Raw genomic sequence first — 17,365 nt, 5'->3', positions numbered from 1 at the left:
CTACATTTGTCACAGACAATACTAACCAGCTACAAATAAATGTCACCTTTCGCTTATTCATAAAGCGCACTTTACTAACCACACACAGTCAATGTAACACATACTGACCGTTAGTATACATGTAGAACATGAACAAACATTTTATTTCTAAATAAATACCTCATTTTCCATGACATCGGAGTATAGCCACTTATCAACATATTTTCTCCATATATGAATTATGAGCACTAGGACATAATATACCTGGCATCCATAACCAATTAACAAATATTACCCATGTCCATTTGGGTTCATTATAGAGGCCTGACCCGATAGTCAAGAATCATTGCTGTTAAATTTCTGGAAATTACACAAACCAAAAACACACCAACAAAGCATTATTTCAGTTGCAATAAGCATGTGTAATATCACACACACACACATATGAAACAACAAGTAATTTCTCCTTATCGTTGTTGTAACCAATATTCCAGTGTTTTTGAAACCATGAAATCTATTTTAATTTGTCTTAAAGGATAAAGTATTAAATAGCACTCATTGTTAATCATGAAAGCATATTACCACCATACATATAGCATCAATCAAGGCTACATTACCAAACTTGTTTTATATGCTTTTTACTTGAATGTAAATTTCACCACGACACAGACTTTAGAAAATGTTCATAGCATTTTGTTAATATGTCATGTAGACATACTTAATCACATTATGTTATGTATCTGAAAGCACATAGATTACAAAAATAACACAACATATAAGTGAGGCAGTGAATATTTACCACTATGGCCCCGGAGCACTGTTAGGTGTTGGATCGACAGACTTCTTACCTGAGTTAACTTTTACCTGAGTTACTCTATAATCCCAAGGATTTATTTCATTCATACCAATATCAAAATTCAATTGTACCTAATGGTATCTGTCAGCTTATGTCTTGTGATCTTCTGCTGTGAATATTGTAATACATACATGCCAGCAGCTTTATTACACTGTCAATATGTTTTATTTTTGACAGTCATGATCATTGATGTACATAAACTGAAATAGGTATCTGAAATCAAACACAAAACACACAAAACACACGGCAAAGGTACGATACGCCAGCCAATAGCCGGCACAGGTTAGTTTTTAGGTTATTCTTGTAGGTATGATTTTGACACCAATCTTGGACTTTGTATATTTAAAAGTCCCTAACTGATGAGTGGTGTTGGTGCATTTACTCATTACAATCAGATTAACGATCAGAACAATGAAACAAGGAAGGACTACGCGCGGTAAATTTCGTAATGTCAATTTCGACAAATTATATCGTAGTAGGCGGGAATCCACTATCGCACTTCTGAAGCTGTAAGGGTAAAAACACCAGAGCACCATTTTAAACAATATTTATTAGGGAATCACAATAATAATCAGAGTTTTGGACTTAGGTAAGACGCGACGCCGATCATGCGCAAAAACCGATCTCTAGATGACAGACGTCAAAGTGTTGCCCCACTCCCGGCTCTCGCAGTGATGTCAAGACCGCTGTTTGACGATGCCGCCTTTTAGTACCTAGGTAATAAGAACACATATGATTAAAAATCTATTTATTCAGTTCAAGTACTTAAACAAATACTACAAGCTAGGATTAACTTAAAATAAGGAGATTGGATCTTTGCTTATAACTCAGTTATCTCAAAGAATAAGTTTAATTTTACAATCTTTATGAACGAAATTGATCTACTTTAGGCTATTAAAGTAAAAATTTAACCAAAGCCCCTTTTGTATGTAGTAGTGAAGTTTTGAATAGCAATTTCACATTTAACAAAAATATATAAGTAAGGTGTGAAGACTCATTATTAACATCGCTAAGAAGTTGGATTATATTATAATATGTATATCCACTTATATGCTTAATATTTTTCAGGAAGATTAAATAGGAGTAGGTAGTATAGATGTTAGCTACACACAAATGGGGATTTAAAGTATTTGGCTATACAAAAATATGTATGTAGTCTAATTGCCACGACTTCATACATATACAATTTCATAAATACCTACATAGTTGCGGTAATTGCTAACCGCAGACACGTTTTATAAGAATAGTCTACTAAAATAATATTAATTAATGCATACTTTTGGTCAACTTATTAAACTATCAGTTTAAGTTCAGGTACACATATTTACAATCAGTACACAGTTAAATGGGAGGCCTGCTCCTCAGGGTTACATCATAAACTATTTCAGTCATATTACACTAAAATAAATAAAATACGTTTACCTGCGTCTCAAAAAAGTACAAAGATAAACAAGTAATAACCTTCTCCCGAAGATATAATTTTAAAATGTAGATATATCTTAGAGGTAGACGTTATAATTTTATACAGGCTGATTACAAGAATGATTTTTAAACCGAAACCGAGATAAACTAGTAAATATTTGGTCATGTTTTTTTGAAGAATAATTATAAGAGATGAGCGTCTGAAAAATATTCTCTATGCTACGTCCATTGAATCGCCCTGTATAATTTCAAAATCAAATAAACTATAATGTAAATGTAATCTTGTAGATTGAAAATATGCATTTGTCTATTGGAACAATATTAAACACGGACGGTAACCGCGCAAGGAATTTATCAGTGATTACAATATAGGATATTCAAAGTAATGCATCTGACTAAGGAACGCATTGACTCAACCATAAAATATTCTCTCTCTTACATCCTTATCTTAACCTATGAGTAAGAAAGTTACACAATTTCAGTACTTTAAAAGTTTAAAAGCATCTTTAAAAGCATTTTTTCGACAAGTATGATCATTTTTTCAAACCCCCATCCTCACAGTATCGACGCTTTCTTCCACATTTGCTAAAAGAAGCTAAAAGTGTAATATTATCTCAAAGCACTTTTCTTCATACATAAAGCTGTCATTGCCTTCATCACTGCTTCTCTCTACAATTTGGTTTGTTCAACATCACGTCCTTTTACGGCTTTGTCCTTTGGTAGAAGCCACGCAAATACAATTGCACCTGTGGAACAAAAAAAATACACATGAAACAACATTAAACATGTTTCGATGTGTTTTATCTATCTATAGAGGACTGAGAAAGAATATCAGCGTACATTTTGACGAAACAAACAATGGAACCTAAATAATGGTACTTAGGAACTAGTCAAAAGGCAGGACGAAGCACACTCAGTGATTCCAATCCTCATAAATTGTTACCCTTTTCAACAGTCACTAAGTGAGGCTGCCTGCAATGTCCGGTGCACAAAGATGGCGAGACAGTTTTGTCAGTTACCTATCTATACAGCTAGCCAGAAGAACCACATAATCGGAAATTTAACTTACTTAGTAATAAAACGGCCCAGACATAGAAAGTAGCCTCGCAGCTAATTTGAAGCAGCGCTCCAATGGCGTTCACTCCTAAGAACGCGCTGGACCGCCCCAGCATCACCGACAGGCATGACGCCATACCCCTGCAACAACACACACAGTTGTTAATTTTTTCTTCCTTTCAATTCAAGATTTTGTTTTAATAATAAATCAAAAGGACAGTTAAATTCATGCACTTAAAATGGCTACGTATGGTACTCGAACTCGTATCATGGTAAAAGCCTACGTATTATCATTTCTCTGCTGTAGAAAATAGTTATTTGTACAACAAGAGATCAAAGTTTGATATTTCTTCGAGTGCTTATTTTGAGTCCCGTGCAAGCGAAAGATTCTATAATAGATTCACGAGCGTAGCGAGTGAATCTAATTTAGAATCTTGAGCGTAGTAAGGGACTCAAAAGCGCACGAGATGTAAATAACTTTGATCTCGTGTAGTTCACAAAACTTTTCACCTCAGCAGTGAGAACATATTAGAGAACCCGAAAAATGTATTCCTTCTTCATCACTTACCTCTATTCACTCATGTTTTCTTAAGATATACCAACAATTAAATTTTCACCTCAGCATCTCGAACAAGGGTACTTTGCTACTTAAAAACAGTGAGCAAAATCGCATTTTGCTCACCGAGTGAGCAAAATCGCATTTTGCTCATTTAGTCTCACTCAGTGAGCAAAATCGCATGAAAAATATTATGTCTAATGTTTATGAATGAGTGTTTTATCAGCTACATAATGTACTGAGACAATTTTTAAGCCTCATAATTAACTTTAGCTATTCTTACTTTTGGCAGTCCTGCTAAATGCTAATGCTGATGTCGTAAGGTTTTCCTATCATAGTTATTTGATTCTAAGTCTAGGAAGAGCAACAGGTTGACAGGAGTTGGTAACTAAGAGATCTCTTGACTTGTTGTTGAAGATGCAAATGCTCACCTCACTGAAGTCGGATACAGCTCCACAAAATAAACACTCAAAATCCCCATCGAGAGCGCACACATGAGGAACATGAAGAAGAACACCCCTCCAGCAATAGGCACGCGCACTACGTTCAGCAGCACTGCAGCTGAAGCCGACATGGCCAGGATCCCCATCATGGCCACCCGCTTCCTCGCCTCGCAGGTGAGGGAGAGAAGGAGGTTGGCAGAGGCAGCAAAGGCGCCGTACGTCATGGCTGAGAGCAGGGTTGTCTCTTGGATGGTGTCGTTGCAGACTGCAATTGACTGAAGAATTTTTTTGGTTAGAATTTGTCATTGGTCATCTTTTGATACCGTAATACCAGCCAACATTAGTCCACAAGTTTAGTACCTAAGTAATACCAGTGTTCTTTTTGGTTTTTCCTGAGACCTCTCTAATTTAATCACGGAAATCGAGATGCTGTAATACAGGGGTCACCAATTAGTTTCCTCAGGGGTCTGGTTTTTAAAATAATATGGACCATCGCAACCGTTTCTAATTGAGTTTATTAAATAAGTGAAAAAATAATATAGGTCGGCGGGCCAGATCTGGACCGCGGTCCGCCATTTGGTGACCCCTGCTGTACTACATATAATGTTAGGGGGAAAAGCTCTAACTCACTTCCATTTAAATCATAATATTAGGGGAGTAGTCAGGTAGTTACCGTGGAATTATCAGCAACGAGGAGACTGTTGCTGCCATGTCGGATGATGGTGCAGAGGTTCATCCCAGATCCACCACCATTCTCCATTACTGAGAACAAATTGTTCATGATGTACGGCAGCCACAGCACGAAGCCGCTACCACTGAAATCAAACGGTATACTGAGTTGAGGATATGTAAGGAACATAAGCGAAATTCAGAAATGGAATACCTTTAAAAGACCAGCTTATAAAACGTTTTCAAAACAACATGTATTTTTTTAATAGCCTATTTATACTTGGTCAACCAGATCTTGACAGTAGAAAAAGGCGGCATATTTGAAAAATGTAGGCGCGAAGGGATATCGTCCCATAGAAAATTTGAATTTCGCGCCTTTTTTTACTGACAAGATATGGTTGACCAGCTATACCAAACCACCTAGCCGTGATGAGTGGCGGAAGAAAGGGGAGGCCTTTGCCCAGCAGCAGTGGGATACAAGATAAGCTGTTTAAAAAAAGCCTATTTACTTCTTTCGAATTAGAACGACTAATTACTTCTTTCTATGACTGTACACATTTAGGATGCAGGAAAAATAAAGGATCACCGCAATAGACACTCACGTCATGTAAATAACGATGATCAAGTAGAATAGTTTAAGTGTGTTCTTCAGAAGGGGCGGACGGAAGAGCTGGACGGTCTGGTGCCACAGAGCCTTGAAGAAGGTCTCCTGACTCAGTGACGATGCGTCTTCTTCGTCTTCCACTAGTTTCTTCACCTGCAAAGACGTATAATTAAAGAATTAAAATTTGTAAATGGGTCACCGAAAGTTTTCGTCTACGTTCCCTCAAAATGTATTTTTCTTTTCTCTCTAAGATTGGTACAATAGTTTTAGGCCGTCTTCAGCAATGTGCTTCTTGGGAGGAGCGGGCTCTATGCCACGAGCTATTTACCCGGAAGTTAACTACACAGTTAAAAAAATCTTACCGGAAAATCGTCAGCACTCTTCCCAGTATTGCAAGCATAAATTTTCTTTAGCACCTCCAAAGCTTCTTCATACCGGGAACTGGTCACCAGAAACTTGGGGCTCTCATGGAACAGCTGCAGCAAGATGGCCGTGGCCAAACAAGGGAGGGACAGGGCAAAGGCCAGGAGACGCCAGGGGCGGTAGCTGATGCCAAGGAACTCGATGGGGTAAGAGAAGGAGAGGGGGAGGATGGGGTAAGCGAATACTGTGGACAAAATGTAAAGGTTGGTTAATCTCCGCTAGCTAAATGGTGTGGCAAATATTAACTTTAAGGTCGCATGCTGATAATCTCTTTTTATATTTTATGTTTTAAACAGTTTCGTTTGTTTCTGAGGTACCTACGCATGCTGTTTTGTACTTGCGTTGAATTTAGTTATGTTATTTTATTACATTACAATTTTAATCCGCTGTCGATCTCCGAAATAACATATATTGAATTTTTAAGAATTAAAGGCAGGAACATCGAACCAAAAGTTTATCCATGTTAAGGATTTCCATGTTAAAATTGACTTTAACAATTAAATTTAATCCCATGTTAGGTTCCGACTGTCAATCTGTATTAGCATGTTATAGTAAGATAGTAATACCTGCAGCAACAGCTTGAGAACACATCAGGGCGCATGTGCAAAGCAGCATGGCGCGGCCCCGCGCACGCGCGCTGCAGCTCTCTCCTAACAACGTGTATGCGCTTGAGTTGCTTGCTGACGTACTGTAACAATAAAACAGTTATTCAGAAACCTTAAGTTTTTTGTTACCTAATGTATAAACTAGTGGCTCTATGAGCTGACGTTGCGAATCGCTCCACCATTTTTTAGAAAATAATCGAAGAACGTAATCGACAAAAACCTGTAAATATAGTTTCTACCCATTATTACAATAATTGAAATAAATTAATTTTCTGCTATAGATAAAGTTATCGAAATGGCTCACGAAATTGCGCGAGAATTGGATGAGAAATTGCGACCGGTAGCATTTTTACCGAAGCTGAAATGATAACACCAAGACAAATAGGTACGAATATTATGTCAACGATAAACAGCTTCTGACAACAAAGTGTTTTTTGCAAAACAATTAGGATATTGCTTGCTTATCATGCAGTGGAAATAAAACTTTATAGTGATGCTATCGCCTTCCCCGCGAAAATTGGTAACAAATAAAGTGTATTGTCTCTAAGATAAGATAGTGGGGAAATTTCTTGTAAACATAGAGTGACGATATTTAACCACCTTTGACGTCATAATTGTCTATTTATAGGGACAGTACAGCATGCGAATTTTATTTTCTATTTGCATACTTCTTAAAAAGTGGTGTGACTTCTGTTGACAAACGAATTATGCAGATGACAAAATAGTACTTTCGTATAATTATTACTAGTAATTCATTGTACCTATACCTATATTATATTTTAATACAGTATTTTAATATGACTATAGTAGGGAGTTAAGTAGTACACGTTACTCTAAATAAGCCACAAGATTTAGAATACGTCAGAGTGTGTGCCTTTAAATGCAAGTTTAATTTTATATCACTTTAAATAAAATTGTGAACATTAATTACATTTTCATAAATAGTAATAAATATCTTCGGTTGCCTTTAATTTCTGCTACCCTTATAAAGACAATTTTAAGCATGTTTTCAATTGAAAATTCTATCGAGAAAATAATGAGCCTTCGTGTTTTTGACAAGCAAAGTAGTTCAAAGACTGAAGTTATACATAGGTACTAGAAAATAATGCATGAAATCCTTGTAAAAGTCTGTAAATATCGTCTCAAAATAGCGCATTTTACTATACACCGCGCCTTGACCTTTCTTATAAAAACGTTGGCTCAAACTGCGGGTCTGCTGTATAGAGCAGAACAAATATAAAACCAAATAACAAAGCATAAAATTCGGTTATCATGCACAGACTACGAGTTAAAATACTTACAAAGTGGCAGACAGTAGTTTCAGCACCATCATAGTTTTCCAGTCTGGCGACAGACTGCTCAGGGCGGCGAAGACGAAGCCTATGGACATTGACAGCGACAGCGTCAGCCGCCGGCCCTTTGTGTCCGCTATGTAACCCCACAAGTGCGCTCCGGCCACCACGCCTGAAATAAGGACATTGGTTTTTTAAGTGAAAGCTTCCTTAGCGGCGCTGTGCACTTTTTGTGATGGGGAAAAAATGTTAAACTCGCGACAGGTCACGTGACCGACAGATTCGACAGATTGAAAATTCGTAACACGGACACGTGACCTGATCGAAAAACTGTTATAATGTCATTGAGTTTTCACTTCTGCCGGCACTCCCGGAGTGCAACCCGTTGTTTTTTTAAACATGACGGTTGATGCTAGCATTGGTTGGTGAAATATCTGTACGGGTCAGCGAGCGTAAGGCCCAAGATACCTACACTTGTAAGTTTTACCATAGAGAAAAAAATACAAAGAGTGCTCACTCTAATTTTAGTTATTATAAGATAGATATATGTATCACAATTTCTTTTTCTTGAACTCCCCATCGGCACACAAACCTCCTCAAGGTTTTGCCCACGATGGGTCCTGTAATATTAACATGCATGTAACTTGTATTATTCAATAAATAAAAAATAAAAATTAAAAAACTCCATACATCAGTTTTAGTACCAAAAAGACTATTAGCGTCTAGCATCGAGTAGCGGAGCTATCAGTACTGCTACTTAACAATAGATGTAGCACCGACCGGAAAGTCTTATGCTGTTGAGATAAGACTTTCCGGTCGGTGCTACATCTATTGTCATTATTGTCAAGTAATAGTACTGATAGTTCCGCTACTCGATGCTAGATGTAGACACTGAAATTAATAGTACTGATGTATGGAGTGAGCACTCTTGTCTTATTATATTTCTCTATGGTTTTACTTACTTAAAGTAGGGGCACAGCTATACTACAGAATGAGAGATGAATATCGTTATATCATTTTATTTATTTTATTTATTTATTTATTTATTTATTTACTCAGTGAGCCGGTGTCGGCAGGGAGCCGGTTTAATTCCTTGGCATCAAATAATTCAGACAGGTATGTTGAAGTTGAAGCGTATTTTAAGCAAATCCTTAGAGAAATTTTGAGAGCGCGATTTATGAAATGAAATGAAATGAAAATATTTATTTTAAGAGATTTACGGACCACAACACAATAAACGTGTACCGGTACACAGTGTAGGCTGAACGCCATCTAGCATGCAATACACAAACTAAATAAAATTAATGAATCTGGGATCAGTATCCAATATCAACCAGTATATCAACCAATTTATCAACTAGCAAAAAGATGCATAGTAACAAAACAATAAATAAAACATTTAAAACTGAAGATTAGCGACTTAATTAGGTATACTCATACTTATTACCACGTTAGCCTTTTTTGCCATCTTCTAGTAATAAACAATGTACTAAATATACCTAATACCTTTTAATTACGAATTTACGTTTTACAAAAACGCGATGATTATAGAATCATCGATGATTGAGTAATAAATTAACACAATTATTTTTAGTTGAAGAATCCAACGTCAATCGCGTCTTAATCACTTAGCGCCAACGATAAAGTCTATAACCCTATAATAACCAAGTAAATGAGAAAAGTAATTAAACGTTACTATTATAATCTTAATGGAGATATTGTGCTAGGAGATAACTGCCTAGTAATTTCCATAGTATTACCAAAAGGGTTAAAAGGGTACACTTGACTGATAATATATGCTGTTCTCGATCCTTGGCATTCACCGTGCCATACATTTAAGCCAAAATCTGAAAGGAGTGGAAATTTTTAACATTATACATATAGTCGAGCTACTCTACTTATATGCTTCATGACGTAACTGCTAATTCCTTTCCCATATAAGAATTTACGTGTGATGAAATGAATCAAGAAACAATTTAGATGCTTTATAGGTGGTTTGTTAAGAAGGGACATTGTTATGTCAGATGCTGTCTCTTACCTGCTAAAGGCGTGGCGGTGAGCAGCGCCCTCTTCTGCATATCTAGGTCCAGGTCACAAACGGCAGCTGCCACCACGAAGCTGGTACCGAACAAGTCCATCCCCATCGCCTGCAGCGTCCAGCTGCATATCAGCAGCAGACCGAAGTTGTACTTGCCGAAACCTGGAGATATTATTATTAGTATATTTTTTTTTATTATGTATAATTACAGTAAGAGCCGCAACGCAATAACTGGGCATGTCATAAAGAAAACTATAATGTCGCAGTGTCCAACGCGACGCAACGCAAAGCACCAGTAGGGGAGGTCTAAACCAATTGAAGAATAGGTACGGCTGGTTGCGTCAAATACAATTGACGGACTGATCAACAATTCAACACTACACAGCAAAGTACTTATGAAACTTCCCATACAATTAACCTTTTAACCGCCATAGAATACGTCATCGAGCGTGCTCGTGTCGCCGGGGGTACGAAGTTACACGAAGTTTTGTCTTATTTATCAGACAGCGGCGAAATGAGCCCGATTTTGTATGTCTTATATATCAGTCTACGCCAGTTAAAAGGTTAAAAGCGAACTTTTAATGGTGACTGACGGTTTGGTGCAACCGACTCTAAGCGCCACTTGCACCACCCAATAACCCGGGGTTAACCGGTTAAACCTAACCCAGTGTCAAATTGTACTGGTAACCTGATGGTTATTAGTATTGGTTAACCGGTAAACCCCGGGTTAGTGAATGGTGCTAGTAACTACTCACTAGGTATATCACTACTGCGGTGGTGGAACGCCATCAAGGAAAGCCAGGAAGTTCATGACAGAGCTAATTCTACAAATTATCCGATAATAGAACCAAACGGCACTGCGTCACCAGTATACAATTGTAACATACTTATTATTAATAGTTGATATAGTTATTTACTACCTATTGTATTCATATTAAAGTGTACCATTTCATACATAAACCTACACCAATAACTGGCCATGATCAAGCGTAAATTGGTCATCAATTGATTAATTTGGAATGTTACAATTGGTTAGCAGTTGCTCGATCATTTGATGCACTCTCGGCCAACAGCCCTGTGTTAACATTCACTCATTAATATTACACGCCATTATACTGTAGGTAATATTATTATGAAATGTAATATTGTTTCAGAAGATTTTCTTCTTAAAGGATGACTCACGCTAGACCGGGCCGTGGCCGGGCCGGATCTTCCGGAGCTTCGTTTTTTATGGAAAGCATTACGTCATCACCGGGGCCCGGGAGTGGCACGATGCGGGCCCGGGCCGGTCACGCTATGTGCAAAGCCCTGACGTCCCGGAACCTCCTGACATCCCGGTGACTCATTTTTCTCTAGCGTAAGTCATCCTTAATCCACCGCATACTTACTAACTTTAAACAACCAAGTTTAAAGGAATGAAATAATTAGACTTGTCACACTTACTTTAAGTGGACCTGTATGAATTCGATACGTGCAATTAAGTACTGATCTAATGTAGTAAATACTGATATGTGGCATGTTTAAATGTAAACAGACGCACTCGCGAATTTTCATAGGCCGCTGCCTCGCGTTGCAACGACCATTTAGAACAAGTGTCAGATAGATAGCACTGTTTTAACTATGTTAAAACAGTCCAAGGAAGCCGTCTGTAGTTTATGTTACTATGGGCTACTAAAGGATGACTCACGTTAGACCGGGCCGTGCCCGGACCGGAACTTCCGGCGCTTCGTTTTCTATAGAAAGCGTCACGTGATCACCTGTCATCTGTCATAGAAAAGTACCTAAGCGCCGGACGCTCCGGCCCCACACGGCGCAGTCGACCCGGTCTAACGTAACGTGAGTTATCCTTTATTCGTTTATAATTCTATTCGTTTATATATATAAATATCCATATTGGCACGTTCTGCGCTTATTTTATCTTGATTAAGCTAAATAAACAAAAGAAATTGTTGCATTATCTATGAAAAGGGACCTTATTGTCGATGGCGCTTACGCCTCACAGCGTCGCGCGGCATTGTATTTATATCGGAGCATCGTTAATTAATGGCGTTAAGCGCCATCGAAAATAAGGTCCCTTTTCATAGATAACGTCACAATTGACTAATCGTTACATTTGAAACGAGAAGACAGACGTATTTTACAAAAAATAGTATTTATCCCAATAAAAACATTTTCACGTAAAATGTTGCCAAGACGAGACCACATGGCTCGCACTGTCAAAAAGTTATCAGATCTCAAGTTGGTGATCTGTGAGTGGGAGGACTCCTTTTTTTGGGCCCCCCGAAACACCGATAAACAAATATGATCTTAGTCAAAATATGTGGCTTGCCCATTTCGTAAATACAAGAAACTATATATAGTATAACAGTATCAATTTTTCACCATACGCCCATGTGCCAGTATACATATAACTAAACTAAGTTCGTTAAGTGACATACAGGGTTATATATTATTTGGACTGTTAGCCATATTGTGCGAGGTGATTAGGTAGGCCATACTGAACAACTTTTTCTATTGGACCAACTCCGAAATCACAAAAAATTTTTTGGCCGTTTCATACATTCTGGTCGAGTGGATGTCGACGTTTTCTATGGGAAGGCCAAATTTTTTTTTGGGATTTCGGGGGCGATATGGCTAATGGTCCAAATATAACCCTGTATTATTGGTGGATTGGACTGACCTGTATAGCTAAGTGCCTCTTCGACCGATGTCGCCAGCCCAGGGCTTTTCTGGTTGTTGTTTTTCTTGTCCATCTGCAATAATCGTTTCCAGGGGTGTTACATAATTGATAAGTTGATAACTATTTAATTTGTCACTGATCGAAATGAAAAACAAAACATTAGGGCTCATTTAGACGATGCGAGTTTCATTACATTGCGGGTTTTGATCGGTCGGTTGAATAAGACGTAACCAACAGTCCGCAATGTAACTAAAATCGCATGCGAGTTCGCGCGCCGTGTAAATCAGGTGTTAGTGACACACTGTTGTTGTTATTATGACGACATTGTTGTATTTATGTGTACGAGTTTAGAAAAAGGTCCCACTTTGTTGATTCTAGTTACCGAATTACGAGCAGTTTAATAAAAACTGGCATTTAAGTTATGGAAATGTGGCTAAAAAAAACAAATGCGATGTACCTAATGCTAAAATAACCTTTGTCTCAAAGTGTAATATTATTTACTAAAACAGTTGAATTACTTAGATAGGTACCTACTGAAGACGCACAACCTAAACTGTCTACAGAACCTTTAAATTTGAAAACATAATTATATTTTTCGACCGGGCTTAACAGTTAAAGAAGCGGGCGAAGGATAATAGGTATAAATAAATAATAAAAACTTATACAAAAAAAAGAAAACCGACTTCAAAAAGGATAAAATAAAATATTATCCGTTTTTCAGTATATGCGTTACCAACTGATATGTTTGAAGTCGGTGCCAAGCCAAATTTGAAGCATACCATGATTTTAGGGCGATTCGATAAGAATGTGGGTCTATGAATGTACGTTGGATTGCCTCTTACACGACAGCAATGATCATACTTTACTGTAGATACCTAAGAACACACTGTCTATCCACCTTGGCGCAGTCCGTACCATGTTTGTAGGTACTAGTATAAAACCAATGCGATTGCCGACATGTTTTTAAAGAGCAATTTTTACTAATTCTTATCTAATCGCCCTAAAATCATGGTATGCTTCAAATTTGGCTTTGCACCGACTTCAAACATATCAGTTGGTAACGCATATACTGAAAAACGGATAATATTTTATTTTATCCTTTTTGAAGTCGGTTTTCTCTTTTTGTAAACGTTTTTATTTTTCCATTTTTAGTTTTAAGGCACTGTTAAAAGCTTATCAGTGACGGGTGACGCATGAATAAAAAGCGTAATAATGCGTATCACTAAATTCGAAATATTTCCTGTCACTACACAAACACAAAATCCATCCTCCGACCCGCCACTGACCCAATCCCTCAACCCCCCGATCACTCAACCTCACAGCACATCAACCCCAGATCACGGAACGCCTCGACCCTGAATCCTGAACCACCAACCCTTCAACCGCCATTTCTCGACTCCTCAGTAGCCTTACCATAAGTCTAACACTGACATTCGCTAGCGGGGTAAGTAATAGAACGTATACAAACCTATAATATATTGCTCAGAATATATACATTCAATTAGTATAATTTTGAATGACATAACGTGCAATAAGTATAACGTGTGATACGTATAACAATGAATTCTATAATTGTATAATGTATAACGAACTTTACATATAATATCGTTTATGATAAGTATAAAAAGGTATAACGTTGAAATAATATAATATACAAAACAAATACACCGCAATAAACCTAACCTTTTATTTTTCTGGGGGTAACAGTTCTAACCTAACCTAATCTACTTTTTTGGTAGCAGTTTCTTTCTCTGAGGGGTCACAGTTCTAACCTAACCTAACCTACTTTTCTGGTAGCAGTTTTTTTCTGTGGGGGGTCACAGTTCTAACCTAACCTAACCTATTTTTATGGTAGCAGTTTCTTTTTCTGTGGGGTAACAATTCTAACCTAACCTAACCTACTTTTCTGGTAGCAGTTTCTTTCTCTTAGGGGTCACAGTTCTAACCTAACCTACTTTTCTGGTAGCAGTTTCTTTCTCTGAGGGGTCACAGTTCTAACCTAACCTAACCTACTTTTCTGGTAGCAGTTTCTTTTTCTGGGGAGTCACAGTTCTAACCTAACCTAACCTACTTTTCTGACAGTAATTACTTTCGATGCCCTGTGAAATACTGAGCTATCCAAATAATTTTACTGATGTTTTGTTCAGATATTTATATGAGATGTTATTCATTATTTTTTTTTTATATGCATAATGAATGTTATATTAAATGTAATTAGTTTATTTGTATGTTATACCAAACAGCGGTATGTATATTGTATGTTATATTATTTTTATGTTATACTTATTGAAAATATAGATTTAGTGCATTATACATAAGATTAGTATACGTTTTGAACGTTTGTAAACTGAAATTATACCAAAAGTGCGTATTCATTATGATATGCGTGTGCTTAACTTACTTTCTATGCGCCTCGCTCGTATTGGCATTCTATTAGTTAGACGTTAGCGAATATGTAGTGTCAAACTCGTGGTGAGGCTACAGTTGTACTTCATCAAATTGGTGATTTTCGGGAGGAAATGCTTGATTTGCTTAAGACAATACCCAAATCCCCATACATGTGCCTTTAAAAATTGAGGAGTTCCCTCAGTTCTTCATTGATCCCATCATCAGAACAGCACCAGATTAATGTGGGACGCCCTTGGAGGCAGTTGCCTTCATACAATTGCTCAAATCGGACCACGGGTCTCGGAGTAATCGCTGAACGTCCTACATTTTAAGAAGTCGTCCTGATTATCATCAAAACAATCATCATCATCAGGTTTCTAGGTCACTTCGTCGAATTTGTGGTTTTCGAGAGAAAATGCTCGAGTTGCTTAAGAAAACACCCAAATCACCATACATGTGCATTTAAAAATTGAGGGGTTCCCTCAATTCCTCATGATCATGGATTAATGTGGGACCACCTTGGAAGTACCTTCTTTTGAACAAAAAAAGAATTACTTAAATCGGCCCACGGGTCTCGGAGCTCGGAGTAATCGGTGAACATACATAAAAAAAGAACATAGCCACAACCGAATACAGAACCTATTCCTTCTATGAAATTGAAGTAGGTTAAAAATAAAAAAGCCTTTTATTTCTTACATCAATTTTAAAAATGAAGTACAGGATAGTATACAAACATGCAAACAACAGACCTGCGGCACCCTGCGGACAGAGTAGCGCCACAATGGTTGCGTTTCACCTTTTTGGTACGGAACCCTAAAAACCAATCTGAAATCAGCGTGGGAAAACTACGTCCTATTATCAAAACGTAGAAGATAAGCCGTTACTAAGAGCTGATAACACTTAAATTAGATCATTGGGTTTGTTTTACTTTAGTGTCATCCGTCTACGTGTGCATTTACCTGGATTGACGCTTGGAGAGCCTATTCACCTCCAAATCTTGTTAGTAATTTCCTATGATTTTGGAGACCTTTTACATCTCCAAATTAAATGTATAATTTACGATAGAGACTTATACATCTCTTTTTTTTCATTGATTTGAGTGCCAGTTTTATTGGTTATTTTATAATATCACCATTTATCTCTCTTATATTGTAGTAGGTATTAGTTATTTATTATAAGATTATTTTCATTAATGGTATAAGTACCTAATGTTTCCCGAGGTAGCTATTGGCTGTTGTATTATGTATTTATAAATGCTGCCATATATAATTGTAATATAACTGTAAATATTGTATTAACTTGTAAAAGATTCAATAAATCGCCGAAATTGTAATCCAACTTTTTTTAAATTTCTTTAGTGTTATAACAAAAGAAAACTATTTTAATGTGTGGAAATTTTCTTTTTCCTAGCTAATACAGTTCCGGAAATTCAGTTCACTGATAGACTGACAGAACGACAAAAGATGCTTAATAATAAATAGGTTTCGACCCACCCCAACCACCCTAAAACAAAATTACTATCCTGTTTTCGAAAATTAAGGATTAGCATTTGGTACCCTATTTTTGGTCATAGAGCGTTTTGATATAGGTACCTATGCAGATTTCACCTACTTAAAATAGCAAAGCTGTGGATTGTAAATGCTCCTAGATCCTTAGCGAGGTACCCCAAGGCGAAATTCGTAGTATTAAAAAAAAAAAGATTTAACTAGACACTGTAGTAGAAGGTCTTAGTATTGTATAGCCTCAAGGATTTAGGAGAATCTACAATAAGGTAGATCTAGGCTGTATGGAAATTTCCATACAAAGTGACCCGTTTTTGTTGTTCTTAAGTGTATATTGTTTTTTTTACTAAGGTCAAATATGATCTCAGATCCGTATATCAAAAATCCTTTATATCCCAAAAAATCCCAATTTAATACTCTGTTCAGACTTACATTTAAAAAAAGAATGTGTCGTTATGTTATACTTGTCCTTCTTCTAGTGAGAGCTACAGCCACTGGGTGCCTTATCAATGAGGTGGCGAGATGATGTTCGCTTATATATATACAAGCAGTGCGCACTGCGTGTGCGCACCGGTTCGTGCCACTGCGCGCCCAACTCGTTAGCTTTGGGTTTTACCAGTGGACGGATTTAATTTTAAAGGTCCAGGTAAAAGAGAAGTTGAATTAAACTATTCAGTTACTTAACTAAATATAATTTACTCACATGTATGTGTTAGAAAAATATGGTAAACTAGCGACCCGACCCGGCTTCGCACGGGTTAACAAATTATACATAAACCTTCCTCTTGAATCACTCTATCTATTTAAATAAACCGCATCAAAATCCGTTGCGTAGTTTTAAAGATTTAATTA

The 17,365-nt window shown here is 37.2% G+C and overlaps 1 protein-coding gene across 1 annotated transcript; it reads right to left on the bottom strand.

Annotated features, from left to right (window-relative positions):
• Nucleotides 1–2,916: 2,916 nt before the first annotated feature.
• Nucleotides 2,917–17,014, bottom strand: LOC134662010 (synaptic vesicle glycoprotein 2C-like). The gene is made up of 11 exons (XM_063518250.1): nt 16,946–17,014; nt 12,624–12,696; nt 9,944–10,105; nt 7,915–8,077; nt 6,575–6,696; nt 5,948–6,192; nt 5,584–5,738; nt 4,986–5,127; nt 4,301–4,587; nt 3,327–3,454; nt 2,917–3,003 (listed from the first exon to the last, which is right to left on the bottom strand). Exons 2-11 carry the CDS (start codon nt 12,694–12,696, stop codon nt 2,927–2,929), a joined length of 1,554 nt encoding a protein of 517 aa, XP_063374320.1. The 5' UTR covers nt 16,946–17,014; the 3' UTR covers nt 2,917–2,926.
• Between the last annotated feature and the right edge of the window lie 351 nt (nt 17,015–17,365).

Source organism: Cydia amplana, chromosome 2 (genome assembly GCF_948474715.1).
Source record: "Cydia amplana chromosome 2, ilCydAmpl1.1, whole genome shotgun sequence".
Lineage (NCBI taxonomy): Eukaryota > Metazoa > Arthropoda > Insecta > Lepidoptera > Tortricidae > Cydia > Cydia amplana.
Note: the sequence above shows the minus strand (reverse complement) of the source record. Positions and strands in the feature narration are given on the sequence as shown.